General features: G+C 45.8%; 1 protein-coding gene across 2 annotated transcripts in view; it reads left to right on the forward strand.

The window, feature by feature from the left end:
- Positions 1–22,443, forward strand: part of LOC134949310 (cytochrome P450 2A4-like) — a 156,396-nt gene that overhangs the window by 93,730 nt on the left and 40,223 nt on the right. For both annotated transcript variants that reach the window (XM_063937809.1, XM_063937808.1), the window contains 2 exons: positions 17,709–17,885; positions 18,502–18,643. In XM_063937809.1, coding sequence (XP_063793879.1) covers positions 17,709–17,885; positions 18,502–18,643 — 319 coding nt within the window. The remainder of the gene's footprint in view (positions 1–17,708; positions 17,886–18,501; positions 18,644–22,443) is intronic.

A 22,443-nucleotide genomic window follows, 5' to 3' on the forward strand; every position in this document is an offset into this window, starting at 1 on the left:
ACACATGAAAAGGTCGACATGGTTTTTTTTACTTTTTTGTGTCGTTTTTTGCGTAAAGTGACTGGGAACCCCAATTAGTGCACCGCGTCCCCTCGCATGGCTCGCTTCGCTCACCATGCTTCCGGCATGGTGCCTTCGCTCCGCTACCGCTTCGCTCGGCACAGATTCCCGTTCCAATCGTAGTCCACGTGGATTGTAAAGTATGGAAAAGTTCCCCAAAAGAAAAAAAAGTTAAAAAACTCATGTCAACCTTTTCATGCGTCGACCATTTTCATGTGCCGACCATTTTCATGTGTCGACCATGTGTCCATGTTGACCATGTCAATGTCGACCAATAGTGGTCGACCTAATGACTGTCGACCATAACATGGTCGACCATGTGAACAGATACCAGACAGAACACCCCTGGTCTAATACAGCAGACAGAACACCCATGGACATAAACAGCAGATAGGGCACTCCTGGAATTACACAGCAGACAGGGCACCCCTGGACTGATACGGAAGACTTAGCAGCACCCCTGGAGTGATATGGCAGACATGGCACTTCTAGACTGATACAGCAGACACAGCAGCACTCTTGGACTGATAGAGCAGACAGGGCACCCCTGGACTGATATGGCAGACTTAGCAGCACCTGATATGGCAGATAGGGCATACCCTAGATTGATACAGCAGACTTAGCAGCACCCCTGGACTGATATGGCAGACAGGGCACCCCTGGACTTATAGAGCAGACAGGGCACCCTAGGACTGATACAGCTGACAGGACACCTCAGGACTGATACAGCTGACAGAGCACCCCTTTCAAATACATCAGACAGAGAGAGCACACCTGTCTGATAAAGCAGACAGGACAACGCTTTTTCAGATACAGCAGGCAGAGTACCCATAGACTTATACAGCAGAAAGGGGACCCCAGGACAGATACAGCAGACAGAGAGAACACCCCTTTTAGAAACAGCAGACAGAGCACCCCTGGACTTATACAGTAGATAAGACACCCCAGAACAGATACAGCAGACTGGGCACCCAAGGACAGATGCAGCAGACAGAGCATCCCTTTCAAATACAGCAGATAGAGAGAGTACCCCTTTAGATACAGCACACAAATCACCTGCCCCACGCCACACCAGACCCAGTACTGAGATGGACACATATGTCCAGTACACTTTCCAATGCCAGAGTGAAGATGGTGCTGATGCACGTGGACTTATGTTGAATCTAAAACCCACGAGAATCCGACGGCAGGATGATGATGTTTTCCATCATTTTGGGATCCAAAGAAGGCGGGAAGTCCTGCGCTGGACTCAGATCTCAACTCGGATTCTGATTTGGATCAAGAAATTTGGGGGGTTATCTCTACTCATAATTGGCACGGTTCCTCTTACAGGCAGCAGCAGCATCACAGCGATTCTGCTGGGTGCAGAAATGTACTGTAGTCATGTGCTGCTTGCTGCTGGAGAGTCTAGATCCAGAGGCCTGAAAAAGGTGTATCAAGGCAATGAGAAGCGGCCGGGGGGTGCCCCTCGAGAGTCATAGTTACATCCGTCTCCTATGTGCTTTCTCATGACTTGATGTTACATGTGTTAGTATAGAGGAAGCGCTAAGACACTATGTGGTACAGCGTGATAGCGGCAGCTGCACCTGAGTAGACCCACAGCAGCAGCCAGTGCAGTGTAAAATGAGGAGGCTGCATGCAGAGAAATCCTTCAGTTTTTTGTTAGATGAATTCAATGGCACCTTCCACCTAAAGCTGCCTAATTGTAGAGCCGGCCTTTGTGCTAGCCAAGAGAGAATGAGGAATTATAGAAAACTTTAGGATGAGTGGGTTTGGATCTCTGAGATCCGTACCTTCCCGGACTTTCAGGCTCTGAGTCCGGCTCCAAGTCTGGCTCAGAACTTCCCGCCAACCTCGGAAGCCAGGTCGAGGCAAATCATCATCCTCCCACTGCCATATATCGTGGGTTTTGGATTCTATATAAGGAGTTTCTGCCATTTTCCCTCTGGACTTGGAGAGTGAATGAGACAAACCTCTGTCTGTCTGTGGGTGGTGGCGTACAGGGGTGCTGCTCTCCTGTGCTGATCTGGTGTCCTCTGCTGGTGTACTGTGCAGAGGCAAAACTCTGGGAGGCAACGGAGTCATCTGCCGCCGGGCTCCTGCTATGAAGGGGGCACCTGTCCTCCCATTCTGTGACACCATTGCATTAAGTTAATTGATAGCTGTCACTGTCTTTTCAGTGGCCGACTTCCTCACTGGTCCCTGCACCTTACAAATCACACCCTCTCTATTATACTGAATATACACATTTTACAAGGGTCACACCCAGTATTAGAAACCACACCCTATTACACTGGAAGCAGTCACCTTACTGATGAAGCTGTTTGCTCCTGTATAGGAAATATGAGAATTTAACTATATGAAGATAATTCTCTGACAATTACATGTAACTTCATATACAGTAGTTAAAATTCTCATGCTTCCTCTACAGGAGCAAATAACTTCATCAGTAAAGTGTCTGCTGTCAGTGTAACAGGTAATGGGTTCTAATCCTGGGTATGACTGCTAAGAAATGTGTGATTTAAAATAAAGACAATTAAATGTATAAATACAGTATACACATTTTTTTCAGAACACCACACACGTGTGTGTGTGTGTGTGTGTGTGTGTGTGTGTGTGTGTGTGTGTGTGTGTGTGTGTATAAAAATATATGCACGCACATCTACATACATATATTTATCTTAATATAGTAAATAGGGGGGCACAAATATTTATCTTACCTCCGGGCAACTGGGACGAACTTACACCACTGGTACTGTGCTATTAAGGGTTCTGCTGTTCTGTGCTGTTCTGGGGTGGTGTCCTGTGCTGGTGTACTGTGCTGTACAGGGGTGCTATTTTGGGTGTCCTGTGCTGTTTGGGGTGCTGTACAAGTGTGCTGCAGCTCTGTGCTGTACAGTTGCACTGTTCCCTGTTGGGTACTGTAAAAATAAAGGAACACTATGGCTCTGTCCTGTATGTTGTAAAAATGCAGAGATGCTGTAAAAATACCAGGGTGCTTTTGCCCTGTCCTGTATGCTGTAAAAATACATTGGTACTGTAAAAATAAAGGAATGCTGTGGCCCTGTCCTGTATGCTGTAAAAATACAGCGGTGCTGTAAAAATAAAGGAACACTGTGGCCATGTTCTGTATGCTGTAAAAATACAGGGGTGCGGTGGCCCTGTCCTGTATGCTGTAAAAATACAGGTATGCTGTACAAATACAGGGGTGATGTGGCACTGTCCTGTATGCCGTAAAAATATAGGGGTGCTGTAAAAATAAAGGGGCACTCTTCTGTGTGCTGTAATAATAAAGGGGTGCTGTCCTGTGAAATGGAGGACAATCATTTGGAGGAAAAAATAGTGAAAGATCACGAACCACTTCCACTTCCTAGTACTAGTGCTGAAGCTGCTACCACCTGTCATGACACTGACAATGCAATTCCATCAACATTGTCTGCTAAGGCTAATGCCCAATGTCATAGAGGGCATGTAAAATCCAAGAAGCACAAATTTATAACCAAAAACAAATAAATTATCTAATGATAAAATTGGCAATATGCCATTCACGACACAAAGTGGCAAGGAAAGACTAAGGCCTTGGACTACTGTATGTACATGACTGGTGGTTCAGCTATTCATGAAGATGGAAGCCCTCCTCCCTCTCGTAAAATTAAAAAAATAAAGCTTGTTAAAGCACAGTAAATAACAACTGTGCGTTCATACTCAGAGATATAAAAAATCCCCAAGGAGAGTCCAAGGGTGTGTCCACTGTTCAGATGTCTAGGCCTGACTTTCCCAAGACTTTATGGGAAGAGGAGTCTCCTACCACCATTTGCACGCCCTCTGCCAGTGCTGGGAGGAGAACCGCCAGTCCAGTTGCTGATATTGCGATTGAGGATGTCACTGTAGAAATACACCAGGATTAGGAGGATATTGATGTAGTTGGCGCTGATGAGGATGTTGACGGTGAGGATTCTGATGGTGATGTGGTGTTGGGGTCTCCTGCCCTGTGCTGCCACGTCATCATGGCAACTGGGAGACAAGTGCTAGCGGAGTAACCTGAGCGCAGCTGATACTCCGGTTCGGGTTTTTTGCTGTGCAGTGGTTACAGGCTCTGTGCACGGCAGGGGATCCGGTGCTGGTTTTTGTGCTCACAGTCTGTGAGGTCTGAGTGGGGCGTGGACAGCACCTGCTTTATAAACCCTCTTCTCAGGTTAAGCAGATGCTGCTGAATATTTGTTGGTTAGTCAGTTCCTGAAAGTTAGCCAGTACTGTGTAGCTTTGTATTTGTTGTTGCTTACTGCAAATAGGCCTGGGGATTTGGTACTACACTCTGCCAATCCAGACCTAGCAGTAAGACTGGAGTCAGTCGTTTAACTTGCTGGGGTTCTTTTGCTACTCTATGAATTTAGCAAGTTTGCGGCTGTATTCTCAGACTTGCCTGCCTAAATCCTTTCTCACTGTGCAAGGTGTTCAGGTGTCAGTTTAGTGGCAGTAAGCTGAACCTGTGCACTGCAAGTGAGGATTAGGATTGTGGAGACTCTCCTTGTGTCTATCATTCCATCTCTGACCAAGGAGTTTACTGCCACACCCGTTGGTAACCCTTTAGGGTTTTGCTGTTGCCCTTAGCAACAGCATTTCGGGTTCTCTACGTATTAAAACACAACATCTTGCTTTTTCCATCTGAACATTCCTAATACTAGGGAGACACACAGTTTTTTAGCCTCTGGGCTTCTCTGTTCACTTTGTGTTTATTTTGTTACCCTATCACCTTCTGTGTACGTAATGTCATATTCCCCAGTCTGTCTGTGAGTTCATTTGTTTTACATCCCTATCCGTTCAGACACCGGTACATTCCTGCAGGCACTGGTGTGCATAACAGTTCAGACACCAGTACATTCCTGCAGGCACTGGTGTGCATAACATGTGGTATGTTTGAATAAGGCATAAGTGGAGACAGTTGTTGTCCATGGGATGAGAAAGCCCATTGTGATGCCTGGGCAAAATACCAAAAAAATCACCTCTTTGTTGTGGAATTATTTCTCTGTACATCCGGATGACAAGTATCAGGCCATGTGTTGCCTTTGTCAATCCATTAAAAGTAGGGTTAGGATGTTAACCACCTAGGAACATCCTCCCGTATACATGACCTGCAGCACATTCATCATTAGTCATTGTAAAGATCGGAAACTTTGGGTAACAGCGTAAGCAGTCCATTGACATCTAAATTCCTTTTTCCTGTTGTATCCAAGCTCCTGCAATCACACCACCAACTTCCTCATCGTCTATATCCTCCTTTTTCAGGATCGGAAGTAGTCCTGCAGGCCATTTCACAGGCATGACTGATGAGTCCTCTCCTATCTGGGATTCCTACAGAGAATCCTTGAGTGGTACGCCTACTGCTGCCGCTGCTGTTTTTGCTGCTGTGAGTCGATTGTCTTCCCAGAGAGGAAGTCAGAAGACCATTTGTACTGCTTTAACTAAGCAATTGACTGTCCAACAGTACTTTGTAAGGAAGATGAAATATTACAGCAGTCACCCTGTTGCAAAGCGGATTACTGAGGCCATAGCAACTATGCTGGTGTTAGACGTGCATCCAGTATCCGCCATTAGTGCGGTGGGATTTAGACAGTTGATGGACGTACTGTGTCCCCGGTATCAAAGCCCATCTAGATTCCACTTCACTAGGCAAGCGATTCCCAGACTTTACAGGGACATTAAGAAAAGTGTCCTCAGAGTCCAAAAAAATGTGGTTGTACCCACTGTCCACTTAACCATGGACATGTGCATTAGTGGAGCAGGGCAAACTAAGGACTACATGACTATGATAGCCCACTGGGTAGATGTATTGCCTTCCGCGACAACAACAGTAGCGGCCCCAGCAGCAGCATCTTACAAACGCCAACTCGTTCATAGGCCAGCTACGCTGTGTGTCACCGGTTTCCGTAAGAGGCACACCACTGAGAACCTCTTACAGAAACTGAGGGACATTATCGCACAATGGCTTACCCCACTTAGACTCTTCTGGGAATTTTTGATATCTGACAACGCCACCAATATTGTGCATGCATTACATCTGGGCAAATTCCAGCACATCCCATGTTTTTCTCACACAATTAATTTTTGGTGCAGATTTTATTTTAAATAACAAGGGCTTGGAAGAGATGCTGTTGGTGGCCCGAAAAATTGCAGGTCACTTTTAACATTCAGCAACTGTGTGCCAAAGACTGGAGCACCAGATAACACTCCTGAACCTGTCCTGCCATCACCTGAAGCAAGAGGTAGTACTGTCAATGCATATGATGCTGTCACCGTTGAAAGAATGGTTGATGATATAATCATGACAGCATCCAAGTAGGCATGTCAGACAGTCCGTATGTATACTTGCAGGAAAAAGAGGCAATTTGGGGGCCTTTGCACAAACTGGCTTTATTTAACCTAAGTGGACTCCCTCTTCCATCCAGTGTGTACTCTGAAAGAGTGTTTAGTACAGCCGGTAACCTCGTCAGCGATGAGGCGTAGGAAGTTAATTCCACAAAATGTGGAGAAGATAACATTCATCAAAATTAGTTATAAATTCCCCCAGGAAGACCTTTACCAGCAATTGCCTCCAGAAAGTACATAGGGACCTGTGATGGTGGATTCCAGTGGGGACGAGTTAATACTCTGTGAGGATGAAGATGTAAACACTGAAGGGGGTGAGGAATCGGAGGATGAGGACAACATCTTGCCTCTGTAGAGCCAGTTTGTGCAAGGAGAGATGAATTGCTTTTTTTTGGGTGGAGGACCAAACAAACCAATCATTTCAGCCACAGTCGTGTCGCACATCCTGTCACTGAAATGATTGGTTTGTTAAAGTGTGCATTTCCTGTTTATACAACATAAGGGTGGGTGTGAGGGTCCAAGGACAATTCCATCTTGCTACTCTTTTTTTTTCCTTTGCATTATGTGCTCTTTGGACCAAGTTTTGAAAACTGCCATCCTGTCTGCCACTGCAATGCCACTCCTAGATGAGCCATGTGTTTGTGACGCTCACTTGTGTCGCTTAGTTCAGTCATCCAGCTGTCTCGGTGCAACCTTTTTGCCTAAAAACAATATTGTGAGGTGTGATGTATTCAGAATAGACTGGAAATGAGTGGAAATTAATGTTATTGAGGTAAATAATATTGTAGGAACAAAAAAAAATCTGTGATTTTAGCTGTTTTTAAGTTTGTTTTTAAAAAAAATCCAGATCAAAAACCCGAAATGGAGGTTTTATTAAAACCAATCCAGATCTAAAACATGAAATGAGATCCAGAGCCAAAACCAAAACACAAAACCAGAATAGTGTCCGGTGCACATCTCTAGATTAATGCTCTAATATACAATATATTATGAAAAAAACAAGAAGATACTAGCGCTGGCTGTTTAAGAATAAAATGTGAATTGCTTGTTAAAAAAAAATCTATTTTAATTAGAGATGAGCGGGTTCGGTTCCTCGGAATCCGAACCCGCCCGAACTTCAGCTTTTTTTGCACGGGTCCGAGCAGGCTTGGATCCTCCCGCCTTGCTCGGTTAACCCGAGCGCGCCCGAACGTCATCATCCCGCTGTCGGATTCTCGCGAGACTCGGATTCTATATAAGGAGCCACGCGTCGCCGCCATTTTCACACGTGCATTGAGATTGATAGGGAGAGGACGTGGCTGGCGTCCTCTCCGTTTAGAATAGATTTGGAGAGACACTTGATTAAGTTGATTTACTACTAATTTTGGGGAGCATTAGGAGTACTCAGTACAGTGCAGAGTTTTGCTGATAGTGACCACCAGTTTTATTTATAATCCGTTCTCTGCCTGAAAAAAAACGATACACAGTCACATACCATATCTGTGCTCAGCCTCAGTGTGCTGCATGATATATCATCTATGTATATCTGACTGTGCTGAGTACTCACTGCTCACACAGCTTAATTGTGGGGGAGACTGGGGACCAGTTATAGCAGGAGTACAGTGCACACTTTTGCTGCCAGTGAGTGACCATATCTGTGCTCAGCCTCAGTGTGCTGCATGATATATCATCTATGTATATCTGACTGTGCTGAGTGCTCACTGCTCACACAGCTTAATTGTGGGGGAGACTGGTGAGCAGTTATAGCAGGAGTACAGTGCACACTTTTGCTGCCAGTGACCACCAGTATTTTGTCTGCCTGAAAAAGTTAAACACTCCTGTGGTGTTTTTTTTTTTTTATTCTATAGTATAAAGTTAAACGCATTCTCCTGACAGTGTCCAGCAGGTCCGTCATTCATTATATTATATAAATATTAACCTACAGTAGTGTTATATTTTTTTTCCATCTCTATCATCTTTATCATCTCTATATTAGCAGACGCAGTACGGTAGTCCACGGCTGTGGCTATCTCTGTGTCGTCAGTGCTCGTCCATAATTGTATACCTACCTACCAATGGTGGGGTTTTTTTTCTATCTTCTTCATACTAGTAGTTTAGGAGTCTGCTGACAGTGTCCACCAGGCCCGTCATTATATTATATACCTACAGTAGTAATATATTTAGTATATGATCTATACTAGCAGAGGAAGTACGGTAGTCCATGGCTGTGGCTATCTCTGTGTCGTCAGTGCTCGTCCATAATTGTATACCTACCTGTGGTGGTTTTTTTTTTTCTATCTTCTTCATACTAGTAGTTTAGGAGTCTGCTGACAGTGTCCACCAGGTCTGTCATTATATTATATATACCTACAGTAGTTATATATATATTTTTTTTATATCATTAATTATCATCTCTATACTAGCAGACGCAGTACGGTAGTCCACGGCTGTAGCTACCTCTGTGTCGTCAGTCACTCATCCATATGTATACTAGTATCCATCCATCTCCATTGTTTACCTGAGGTGCCTTTTAGTTGTGCCTATTAAAATATGGAGAACAAAAATGTTGAGGTTCCAAAAATAGGGAAACATCAAGATCCACTACACCTCGTGCTGAAGCTGCTGCCACTAGTTATGGCCGAGACAATGAAATTCCATCAACGTCGTCTGCCAAGGCTGATGCCCAATGTCATAGTACAGAGCATGTAAAATCCAAAACACAAAATATCAGTAAAAGAAGGACTCAAAAATCTAAAATAAAATTGTCGGAGGAGTAGCGTAAACTTGCCAATATACCATTTACCACACGGAGTGGCAAGGAACGGCTGAGGCCCTGGCCTATGTTCATGGCTAGTGGTTCAGCTTCACATGAGGATGGAAGCACTCAGCCTCTCGCTAGAAAAATGAAAAGACTTAAGCTGGCAAAAGCACAGCAAAGTACTGTGCGTTCTTCGAAATCACAAATCCACAAGGAGAGTCCAATTGTGTTGGTTGCAATGCCTGACCTTCCCAACACTGGACGTGAAGAGCATGCGCCTTCCACCATTTGCACGCCCCCTGCAAGTGCTGGAAGGAGCACCCGCAGTCCAGTTCCTGATAATCAGATTGAAGATGTCAGTGTTGAAGTACACCAGGATGAGGAGGACATGGGTGTTGCTGGTGCTGGGGAGGAAATTGACAAGGAGGATTCTGATGGTGAGGTGGTTTGTTTAAGTCAGGCACCTGGGGAGACACCTATTGTCCGTGGGAGGAATATGGCCATTGACATGCCTGGTGAAAATACTAAAAAAATCAGCTCTTCGGTGTGGAAGTATTTCAACAGAAATGCGGACATCAGGTGTCAAGCCGTGTGTTGCCTTTGTCAAGCTGTATTAAGTAGGGGTAAGGACGTTAACCACCTCGGAACATCCTCCCTTATACGTCACCTGCAGCGCATTCATAATAAGTCAGTGACAAGTTCAAAAACTTTGGGCGACAGCGGAAGCAGTCCACTGACCAGTAAATCCCTTCCTCTTGTAACCAAGCTCACGCAAACCACCCCACCAACTCCCTCAGTGTCAATTTCCTCCTTCCCCAGGAATACCAATAGTCCTGCAGGCCATGTGACTGGCAATTCTGACGAGTCCTCTCCTGCCTGGGATTCCTCCGATGCATCCTTGAGTGTAACGCCTACTGCTGCTGGCGCTGCTGTTGTTGCTGCTGGGAGTCGATGGTCATCCCAGAGGGGAAGTCGTAAGACCACTTTTACTACTTCCACCAAGCAATTGACTGTCCAACAGTCCTTTGCGAGGAAGATGAAATATCACAGCAGTCATCCTGCTGCAAAGCGGATAACTGAGGCCTTGGCATCCTGGGTGGTTAGAAACATGGTTCCGGTATCCATCATTACTGCAGAGCCAACTATAGACTTGTTTGAGGTACTGTGTCCCCGGTACCAAATACCATCTAGGTTCCATTTCTCTAGGCAGGCGATACCGAAAATGTACACAGACCTCAGAAAAAGACTCACCAGTGTCCTAAAAAATGCAGTTGTACCCAATGTCCTCTTAACCACGGACATGTGGACAAGTGGAGCAGGGCAGACTCAGGACTACATGACTGTGACAGCCCACTGGGTAGATGTATTGACTCCCGCCGCAAGAACAGCAGCGGTGGCACCAGTAGCATCATCTCGCAAACGCCAACTCTTTCCTAGGCAGGCTACGCTTTGTATCACCGCTTTCCAGAATACGCACACAGCTGAAAACCTCTTACGGCAACTGAGGAAGTTCACCGCAGAATGGCTTACCCCAATTGGACTCTCCTGTGGATTTGTGGCATCGGACAACGCCAGCAATATTGTGCGTGCATTATATCTGGGCAAATTCCAGCACGTCCCATGTTTTGCACATACCTTGAATTTGGTGGTGCAGAATTATTTAAAAAACGACAGGGGCATGCAAGAGATGCTGTCGGTGGCAAGAAGAATTGCGGGACACTTTCGGCGTACAGGCACCACGTACAGAAAACTGGAGCAACACCAAAAACACCTGAACCTGCTCTGCCATCATCTGAAGCAAGAAGTGGTAACGAGGTGGAATTCAACCCTCTATATCAGGCCTGGCCAACCTGTGGCTCTCCAGCTGTTGTAAAACTACAAATCCCATCATTCCTTGCAACAGTTTTGCTATTAGGGAATGCTAAAACTGTGGCTGAGCATGCTGGGATGTGTAGTTTCACAACATCTGGAGAGCAACATGTTGGCCAGGCCTGCTCTATATGCTTCAGAGGTTGAAGGAGCAGCAAAAGGCCATTGAAGCCTATACATCTGACCACGATATAGGAGGTGGAATGCACCTGTCTCAAGCGCAGTGGAGAATGATTTCAACGTTGTGCAAGGTTCTGCAACCTTTTGAACTTGCCACACATGAAGTCAGTTCAGACACTGCCAGCCTGAGTCAGGTCATTCCCCTCATCAGGCTTTTGCAGAAGAAGCTGGAGACATTGAAGGAGGAGCTAAGACAGAGCTATTCCGCTAGGCATGTGGGACTTGTGGATGGAGCCCTTAATTCGCTTAACCAGGATTCATGGGTGGTCAATCTGTTGAAATCAGAGCACTACATTTTGGCCACCGTGCTCGATCCTAGATTTAAAACCTACGTTGTATCTCTCTTTCCGGCAGACACAAGTCTGCAGGGGTTCAAAGACCTGCTGGTGAGAAAATTATCAAGTCAAGTGGAACTTGATCGGTCAACAGCTCCTCCTTCACATTCTCCCGCAATTGGGGGTGCGAGGAAAAGGCTCAGAATTCCGAGCCCACCCGCTGGCGGTGATGCAGGGCAGTCTGGAGCGACTGCTGATGCTGACATCTGGTCTGGACTGAAGGACCTGGCAATGATTACGGACATGTCGTCTACTGTCACTGCATATGATTCTCTCACCATTGAAAGAATGGTGGAGGATTATATGAGTGATCGCATCCAAGTAGTCACGTCACGTATACTGGCAGGAAAAAGAGGCAATCTGGAGGCCCTTGCACAAACTGGCTTTATTCTACCTAAGTTGCCCTCCCACAAGTGTGTACTCCGAAAGAGTGTTTAGTGCCGCCGCTCACCTTGTCAGCTATCGGCGTATGAGGTTACTTCCAGAAAATGTGGAGAAGATGATGTTCATTAAAATGAATTATAATCAATTCCTCCGTGGAGACATTCACCAGCAGCAATTGCCTCCACAAAGTACACAGAGAGCTGAGATGGTGGATTCCAGTGGGGACGAATTGATAATCTGTGAGGAGGGGGATGTACACGGTGATGAATTGGAGGATGATGATGAGGTGGACATCTTGCCTCTGTAGAGCCAGTTTGTGCAAGGAGAGATTAAATGCTTCTATTTGGTGGGGGTCCAAACCAACCCGTCATTTCAGTCACAGTCGTGTGGCAGACCCTGTCACTGAAATGATGGGTTGGATAAAGTGTGCATGTCCTGTTTATACAACATAAGGGTTGGTGGGAGGGCCCAAGGACAATTCCATCTTGCACCTCTTTTTTCTTTAATTTTTCTTTGTGTCATGTGCTGTTTGGGGAGTGTTTTTTGGAAGGGCCATCCTGCGTGACACTGCAGTGCCACTCCTAGATGGGCCAGGTGTTTGTGTCGGCCACTAGGGTCGCTTAGCTTACTCACACAGCTACCTCATTGCGCCTCTTTTTTTCCTTCTTTGCGTCATGTGCTTTTTGGGGAGTATTTTGTGGAAGGGCCATCCTGCCTGACACTACAGTGCCACTCCTAGATGGGCCAGGTGTTTGTGTCGGCCACTAGGGTCGCTTAGCTTACTCACACAGCTACCTCATTGCGCTTCTTTTTTTTCTTCTTTGCGTCATGTGCTGTTTGGGGAGTAGTTTTTTGAAGGGCCAGCCTGCGTGACACTGCAGTGCCACTCCTAGATGGGCCAGGTGTTTGTGTCGGCCACTCGGGTCACTTAGCTTACTCACACAGCTACCTCATTGCGCCTCTTTTTTTCTTTGCGTCTTGTGCTCTTTGGGGAGTATTTTTTGGAAGGGCCATCCTGCGTGACACTGCAGTGCCACTCCTAGATGGGCCAGGTGTTTGTGTCGGCCACTTGGGTCGCTTAGCTTAGCCATCCAGCAACCTCGGTGCAAATTTTAGGACTAAAAATAATATTGTGAGGTGTGAGGTGTTCAGAATAGACTGAAAATGAGTGGAAATTATGGTTATTGAGGTTAATAATACTATGGGATCAAAATGAACCCCAAATTCTATGATTTAAGCTGTTTTTTAGGGTTTTTTGAAAAAAACACCCGGATCCAAAACACACCCGAATCCGACAAAAAAAATTCGGTGAGGTTTTGCCAAAACGCGTTTGAACCCAAAACACGGCCGCGGAACCGAACCCAAAACCAAAACACAAAACCAGAAAAATTTCCGGTGCACATCTCTAATTTTAATATATTTACACATTAAAAAATTACCAAATAATAAAAATTCATATAGAAATGCCACATATGAAACTGTGCTGTTCATTTGTTATGCCGCAATCTAGTTTATGTTCCAAAAAACTGGCTAGGATTTACTCATCGATTGAATACTGTCACTGAGATAAGTAGCAATAATACTGGTTTAAATTTATAATATCCTGATATAATTCGGACATAAGGCTGTTACCGGTAGGCTCAGATGCAGATTGTAGTCCCCTTGTTGTCAGCTGGAATGTAGAGTATCTCCTTTTAGATGCTGAGAGGGTATGATCGGCCAAAGGGGGTCATTCCACCCCTTCACACGCAGCGTTTCTTTGTTGCGGTGTGAATGGGTCAGAAATGCACATGTGCAGGGACTGCATTGCGTACGTGTGCCATTGCCCGGTGACGATTGTCGCCGGCCCGCGACGCCGCCAGTTAGAAAAGTGATCGCAGCGACAATCGCAAGAAGACGGAAAGGCGGGAGGCGTTCCGGGGCGGATACTCACCGTTTTCCAGGCATGGTGAGTCCAACGCAGGTGTGTCCAGGCGTTTGGAGGGCGGATGTCTGACATCACAGCCGGGACCTTCATCGCTGGATCTGTCGCACTGGGTAAGTAGCTGCAGGGATGGTCTTGTTTTACGTGAAACTTTTTAGCATAACAGAGCTGCACAAGTGATCGCAGCCCTGCTATGCTAAAATACACTCCCCCTACATTTTGGCCACCGTGCTCGATCCTAGATTTAAAACCTACGTTGTATCTCTCTTTCCGGCAGACACAAGTCTGCAGGGGTTCAAAGACCTGTTGGTGAGAAAATTATCAAGTCAAGTGGAACTTGATCGGTCAACAGCTCCTCCTTCACATTCTCCCGCAATTGGGGGTGCGAGGAAAGGGCTCAGAATTCCGAGCCCACCCGCTGGCGGTGATGCAGGGCAGTCTGGAGCGACTGCTGATGCTGACATCTGGTCTGGACTGAAGGACCTGGCAATGATTACGGACACGTCGTCTACTGTCACTGCATATGATTCTCTCACCATTGAAAGAATGGTGGAGGATTATATGAGTGATCGCATCCAAGTAGGCACGTCACGTATACTGGTAGGAAAAAGAGGCAATCTGGAGGCCCTTGCACAAACTGGCTTTATTCTACCTAAGTTGCCCTCCCACAAGTGTGTACTCCGAAAGAGTGTTTAGTGCCGCCGCTCACCTTGTCAGCAATCGGCTTATGAGGTTACTTCCAGAAAATGTGGAGAAGATGATGTTCATTAAAATGAATTATAATCAATTCCTCCGTGGAGACATTCACCAGCAGCAATTGCCTCCACAAAGTACACAGAGAGCTGAGATGGTGGATTCCAGAGGGGACGAATTGATAATCTGTGAGGAGGGGGATGTACACGGTGATGAATTGGAGGATGATGATGGGGTGGACATCTTGCCTCTGTAGAGCCAGTTTGTGCAAGGAGAGATTAATTGCTTCTATTTGGTGGGGGTCCAAACCAACCCGTCATTTCAGTCACAGTCGTGTGGCAGACCCTGTCACCGAAATGATGGGTTGGTTAAAGTGTGCATGTCCTGTTTATACAACATAAGGGTGGGTGGGAGGGCCCAAGGACAATTCCATCTTGCACCTCTTTTTTCTTTAATTTTTCTTTGTGTCATGTGCTGTTTGGGGAGTGTTTTTTGGAAGGGCCATCCTGCGTGACACTGCAGTGCCACTCCTAGATGGGCCAGGTGTTTGTGTCGGCCACTAGGGTCGCTTAGCTTACTCACACAGCTACCTCATTGCGCCTCTTTTTTTTCTTCTTTGCGTCATGTGCTTTTTGGGGAGTATTTTGTGGAAGGGCCATCCTGCCTGACACTACAATGCCACTCCTAGATGGGCCAGGTGTTTGTGTCGGCCACTAGGGTCGCTTAGCTTACTCACACAGCTACCTCATTGCGCCTCTTTTTTTTCTTCTTTGCGTCATGTGCTGTTTGGGGAGTCGTTTTTTGAAGGGCCAGCCTGCGTGACACTGCAGCGCCACTCCTAGATGGGCCAGGTGTTTGTGTCGGCCACTAGGGTCACTTAGCTTACTCACACAGCTACCTCATTGCGCCTCTTTTTTTCTTTGCGTCATGTGCTCTTTGGGGAGTATTTTTTGGAAGGGCCATCCTGCGTGACACTGCAGTGCCACTCCTAGATGGGCCAGGTGTTTGTGTCGGCCACTTGGGTCGCTTAGCTTAGCCATCCAGCAACCTTGGTGCAAATTTTAGGACTAAAAATAATATTGTGAGGTGTGAGGTGTTCAGAATAGACTGAAAATGAGTGGAAATTATGGATATTGAGGTTAATAATACTATGGGATCAAAATGACCCCCAAATTCTATGATTTAAGCTGTTTTTTAGGGTTTTTTGAAAAAAACACCCGGATCCAAAACACACCCGAATCCGACAAAAAAAATTCGGTGAGGTTTTGCCAAAACGCGTTTGAACCCAAAACACGGCCGCGGAACCGAACCCAAAACCAAAACACAAAACCAGAAAAATTTCCGGTGCACATCTCTAATTTTAATATAATTACACATTAAAAATTACCAAATAATAAAAATTCATATAGAAATGCCACATATGAAACTGTGCTGTTCATTTGTTATGCCGCAATCTAGTTTATGTTCCAAAAAACTGGCTAGGATTTACTCATCGATTGAATACTGTCACTGAGATAAGTAGCAATAATACTGATTTAAATGTATAATATCCTGATATAATTCGGACATAAGGCTGTTACCGGTAGGCCCAGATGCAGATTGTAGTCCCCTTGTTGTCAGCTGGAATGTAGAGTATCTCCTTTTAGATGCTGAGAGGGTATGATCGGCCAAAGGGGGTCATTCCACCCGCTCACACGCAGCGTTTCTTTGTTGCGGTGTGAATGGGTCAGAAATGCACATGCGCAGGGAATGCATTGCGTACGTGTGCCATTGCCCGGTGACGATTGTCGCCGGCCCGCGACGCCGCCAGCTAGAAAAGTGATCGCAGCGACAATCGCAAGAAGACGGAAAGGCGGGAGGCGTTCCGGGGCGGATACTCACCGTTTTCCAGGCATGGTGAGTCCAACGCAGGTGTGTCCAGGCGTTTGGAGGGCGGATGTCTGACATCACAGCCGGGACCTTCATCGCTGGATCTGTCGCACTGGGAAAGTAGCTGCAGGGCTGGTCTTGTTTTACGTGAAACTTTTTAGCATAACAGAGCTGCACAAGTGATCGCAGCCCTGCTATGCTAAAATACACTCCCCCATAGGTGGTGTCAGGTTGATCGCACAAGCAGCAAAAAGTTGCTATGTGCGATCAACTCAGAATGACCCCCATAGAACGCTGCAGTATAGATCCTAGAGATGCAGGCGAGTGACCAAATATCGCCAGTGATAATTGATGGTTCCAAGTGGCAAGGCACAGTAATGGAAATAGCTCAAAGCATTTCGCTGGTGTAATGTGTCCAGTTTCCTCAGGAGCATATGAGCATATGCTCCTGAGGAAGCTGGACACATTACACCACTTGCATCCACCAATTAGCACTGGCGATATTTTGTCACTCTCCTGCATCTCATCTAAGTCGGCTCCATCGCAAACGTGTAATCCCGGCATGACTAGGCGATCTGTCCACCTAGTCACGCCGGGAGTGCACAGAGATGCTCCCATTCAGAGCGCCTCAGTCCGGGCGTACGGACGGAGATGCTCTCCATTCAAGTAAATGGGGTACATCTCTACAGCAGGGGGCGCGTTCCCGGGTGGACGGGGACGCCCTTGGCGTTACGCGTGCCCAGGCAGGCACGTCTAGTCACAGATGGAGACACAACTAGCGTGGCTCCATCTGTATGCTGCAGCGTTCTTTGGCCGATCCTACCCTCTCAGCATCTAAAAGGAAATACTTTCCAGCTGATAACAAGGGGACTACAATCTGCATCTGGGCCTACCGGTAACAGCCTTATGACTTAATTGTATCAGGATATTATAAACTTAAACCGGTATTATTGCTTATCTCAGTGATACTATTCAATCGATGAGTGAATTATAGCCAGTTTTTTGGAACATAAACTAGATTGTGGCATAACAAATGAACAGCACAGTTTTATATGTGGCATTTCTATATGATTTTTTTTATTCGTGAAATTATATTAAATGTGTTATTTTTAACAAGCCATTCTCATTTTATTCTTAAACAGCCAGCGCTGGTATTTTCTTTTTTTTTCTACTGATAACCCTAGGGAAACCTACCATTCCCATACAGGCTGCTGTTGATAGTGCACCCAATAATATTTCTCTATAATACAATATATTATACTTTTTTTTACTATACCATCTTTTATTTCAGCTTATCGGGTTATTTCCAACTTTGATGACCTATGTCCCTGGCCCTCCCCAAAAACTGTTTCTACATTTCCAAAAAATAAAAGACTTTGTGATGGAAATGGTGAGGTCTCACCGAGACACACTGGATGAGAACTGCCCACGAGACCTCATAGACTGTTTCCTCATGAGGATGAAAGAGGTGTGTGCAAAATCTTACAACAAAATTGAAACAAGTGCAATAACACACCACTAAAAGAGTGGATGTGCTCTATGTACAGTATTGTAGTTGTTGTTAAATGTCATCACGTTGCTGAAGACATATGGTGACCCTATGGATAGTGGTCCTGAAAAAAATGTAATATGTTGTCAAGCGGCTCAATGTTGATAGTGTGGTATCCATAGTTGGTGTGATTGTATCAAGCCATCTCACTACTGTTCTTCCTCTTTTTCATTAGCCTTTAACTTTTCCAAGCATAATGTCTTTCTCTAGGTATTCTTTTATTCGCATGATGTGTCCAAAGTAGGAAAGATGCAATCTTGTCATTTGTGCTTCTAGGGAGAGCTAAGGTTCTATCTCATCTAGTTCTGATTAATTTGCTCTTCGGGCAGTCCATGGTATACGTAATATTTGTCTCCAACACCAGAAATCAAAAGCATCAATAATCTTCCTATCTTGCTTCTTGACTGTCCAGCTTTTACACCCATATGATGTTACTGGAAAATCCATAGCTTGAACGAGTCATATCTTTGTATGTATGCAAAGACACATCTATGTATTGTTGTACCACTGACAAAATCATTAAAATCTCTTCCAGGAAATAAAAAACCCAAACACAGAATTTCATGAGGAGAACTTATGGGGGACAGTAATTGACCTGTTCTTTGCTGGGACAGAAACTACATCTATAACATTAATATATGGCTTTTTGATTCTGCAGAAGTACCCGGAGATACAAGGTAACATTGGTGTAGTTCCAGTATGATAAGAGAAAAAAAAGAGTACATTGAACCTATATTAAGTACTTCCCACAGAAGAATGTGTAACATACTCCAATTTGTAGAAGTTGACATTCCACACTGCCAGAGCACTTCCCAACTATTTCTCTCAGGAACATGTCTCTTCATTAACACTCAAACTCTCATTCTACTCTGTGGCTCTTTTGCCCCAGATACCATATAAAAACTACCCATGGGATTGCTTCAAGTGAGCAACAGTGCTGGTTTGGAGGTTATAAAACTTGTTTTTCTCGGAACCCCTTATGTCTAGTCATCATTGTACCTCCTGGCTCTCTTGATGAAACAAAAAGAATGGACCACAGTTAATGAAAGGGAGCGTGGGCCTGATTTATGTTTGAAAGTAAATGCAAAAACTGGGCAGTACCATGTTGCACTGCAGGTGGGGCTGATGTAACATGTGCACAGGGCCGGTGCAAGGTTTCTCGGCACCCTAGGCAAGACTTCAGCCTCCCCCCACCCCCCACCATCACACCTATCAGCCACCACAGGAAAAAATAAAACACGTTGGCATCCACAGGAAAAAATAATAACAAACACATTGACCCCTTTTAGGAAAAAAATAAAAAAACACATTAGCTTCTACAGGGTAAAAGAAACACACATTTGCCCTGACAGGAAAAACCAAAACACAATGCTCCCCAGTACATAACTTGCATTTAGCCCTTTATTATTGTCAGAACAGCAAATGAATGTGCTCCAGCTAAGTACAAAGGGAAAATGTGATTGCTTCTCCAACATATGTGCAAGTCCCTATCTTAGTATCAAAATTATTATTATTATTATTATTTACTTATATAGTGCCACTAATTTGTACACAGAACATCAGAATTCATATCTCTCCCTGTTCCACTGGAATGGGAGTGATACTCTCTAAAATGCAAACACACACAGACAAATCCACATAACCTGACCATATGTTTTTGTGTAGGAGGAAACAGGAATACCCAGAGGAAACCCATAGAAACATAAAAAGAACATGCAAACTCTACACAGAGAGGCCATGACCAGGAATTTAACTCATGACCTGAGTGCTGTGAGGCAGTAATGCTTACCCTATGCTACTGTTCCGCCAATTGGTTTATAATGTATCAAAAATGTTGCAGACTGTATAGAGAATACACCCTACAGCAGTTTGGGAAAGGGATCCTGACGCTTAGGATGCCGGTAGTCAGAAGAATGACAGCAGCATCCTGATGCTTATAGGTGGTCATTCCGAGTTGATCGCTCGCTAGCAGTTTTTAGCAGCCGTGCAAACTCTATGCCGCCTCCCACTGGGAGTGTATTTTAGCTTAGCAGAAGTGTGAACGAAAGGATCGCAGAGCGGCAGAAAAAATAAATTGTGCAGTTTCAGACCTACTCAGCGCTTGCGATCACTTCAGACCATTCAGTTCCGGATTTGACATCACAAACACGCCCTGCGTTCTCCCAGCCACGCCTGCGTTTTTCCTGGCACGCCTGCGTTTTTCGAACACTCCCTGGAAACGGTCAGTTGACACCCAGAAACGCCCACTTCATGTCAATCACTCTGAGGCCGCCATTGCGACTGAAAAGCAACGCCAGACCTTGTGTGAAACTACATCGGCCGTTGTGAAAGTACTTTGCACATACGCATGCGCAGAAGTGAAGTTTTTTCACTTAATCGCAGCGCAGCGAACATTTTAATCTAGTGATCAACTCGGAATGACCCCCATAATCCCAACCCCTCGTTGGAAAGTATGCTAACCCCCTTCCCTCCCCTACCTGCAGCCTAACCCTCCCTTCCTGCAGTCTAACTCTAATTCCCCCCCTGCAACCTAACCCTACCCTGGTGCCTAACCCTAACCCCCTTCCCCCACAGCCTAACTGTAACCCTCCCTGGCATACTTACATTCAGTATGCTGACTCTTGGGATTCCGGCATCGGGATTCTGAGCGTTGTTGGGCAGCTTATTTTTAGTGTGTGCAGTTAGATTTCAGTACTAATATATGGCAAAAAAAATAGAACACGACAAACTGACAAATACATTTTCTGAGCAGCAGGTACGGATGTCTTGTTCAGCCATACACTATATATCTTGTGATATACTATGTTGGTTCATTGACAGTTTTTATGTTGCAAATATAGGTGAAATGTGGCTCCCCCAGCCAATGTGGAACTGCAAGTCCCAGCATATCCTGCCAAAAAAAGAAGCAGGGCATACTGGACTATGTAGTTTCACACCAGCTACAGCTGACATATGGAAAAAAAACTCAACTACCTACTTGCAAGGAGAAGTAACCATCAGACGGAGAAGCAATCAGTCGTCATCCGTCACAGCCTATGGTCTTACAGGTCCTCCGTAGGTCTGTAGGACAAAGTAAAAAAAAAGTCTATAGTAGTATCACATGCTGGTGCTGGTCCCACAGTGACAGTTGGATCAGGCTGCAGATGCATAAACCACTGGTCCACTTTCTGTAGATGAGGCGGACCAGGACATAAATGCCGGAGCGGCCTGGGGCATATGTGACATTCTGCCCCCCCAGTGCAGCTCGCCTGTTGCTCGGGGGGGGGGGGGAGGGGCTCGGTGCTGCCACTGATTCTACTGCCTCTACTCTCAGTAACTGCAGGCCTTTTGTGATACAGTATATGTGCATGGAACTTCTTTAACTGGGTGTACTACGGTATGACAGTGCTCAGGATCCCAGCGCCCAGCATACCGGCGCTGGGATCCTGACCGCCGGTATACCGGCAGCAGGATGAGCACAAAAGAGCCCCTCGCGGGCACGGTGGCACTTCTTATTCTCCCTCCAGGGGGATCGTGGACACCCCAAGAGGGAAAATAGTTGTCGGTATGCCGGCTGTCGAGATTCCGGCGTCGGTATGCTGAGAGCTGGGATCCCGACAGCTGGCATATCAAATGCCACACCTTTAACAGAGTGTGAGGTATAGCATTACAGGTACTGGATGTTTCCCAGTGAGCCCTGTAACACATACACAACTACTCACACTGAGGCCCATACACACTCATACTGAGACACACACACACACACACACATGCACACAGTGACACTCATACTGAGACACACACACACACACACACACACACACACACACTGACACTCATACTGGGACAGACACACAGTGGCACTCATACTGAGACACACAGTGACACTCACACTGAGACACACACACACTGACACTCATACTGAGGCAGAGGCACACACACTCATACTGAGACACACACACACTGACACTTATACTGAGGTAGAGGCACATGTACACTCATACTGAGAAAAACAATGACATTCAGGGGCGGATCCAGAACAAAATGACAGGGGGGGCACCATGACAGAGGAAATGAGGGGGAGTACTTTAGAGCACACATAAGACGCACGTGCTCCAGAAAAGTGGGTTTGGCCTTGCAACAATAGGTGTGGCTTCAAAGAGAATGCCATATTCATGAGGCAGTAGGTGACGCCACAGAATGTGACATGGGGAGATTGTTTGTGACATAGTGGATGACGGGGAGAGATAGTGGGTGACAGGGAGAGGCAGACAGGAGGGAGAAGTGATGGGGTGAAATAGTGAGAGAAAGAAAGGCAGTGGGTGACAGGGAGAATGTGACGGGGAGAGGCAGTGGGTGATGTCAGGTAGAGATTAAAAGGCAATGGGTGACAGGAGAGAAAAGTGATGGGGAGAGATAGTGGGAGACAGACAGTGGGTGACAGGGAGAATGTGACGGGGAGAGGCAGACAGGAGGGAGAAGTGATGGGGAGAAATAG

This window comes from Pseudophryne corroboree, chromosome 8, assembly GCF_028390025.1.
Source record: "Pseudophryne corroboree isolate aPseCor3 chromosome 8, aPseCor3.hap2, whole genome shotgun sequence".
NCBI classification, from domain to species: domain Eukaryota; kingdom Metazoa; phylum Chordata; class Amphibia; order Anura; family Myobatrachidae; genus Pseudophryne; species Pseudophryne corroboree.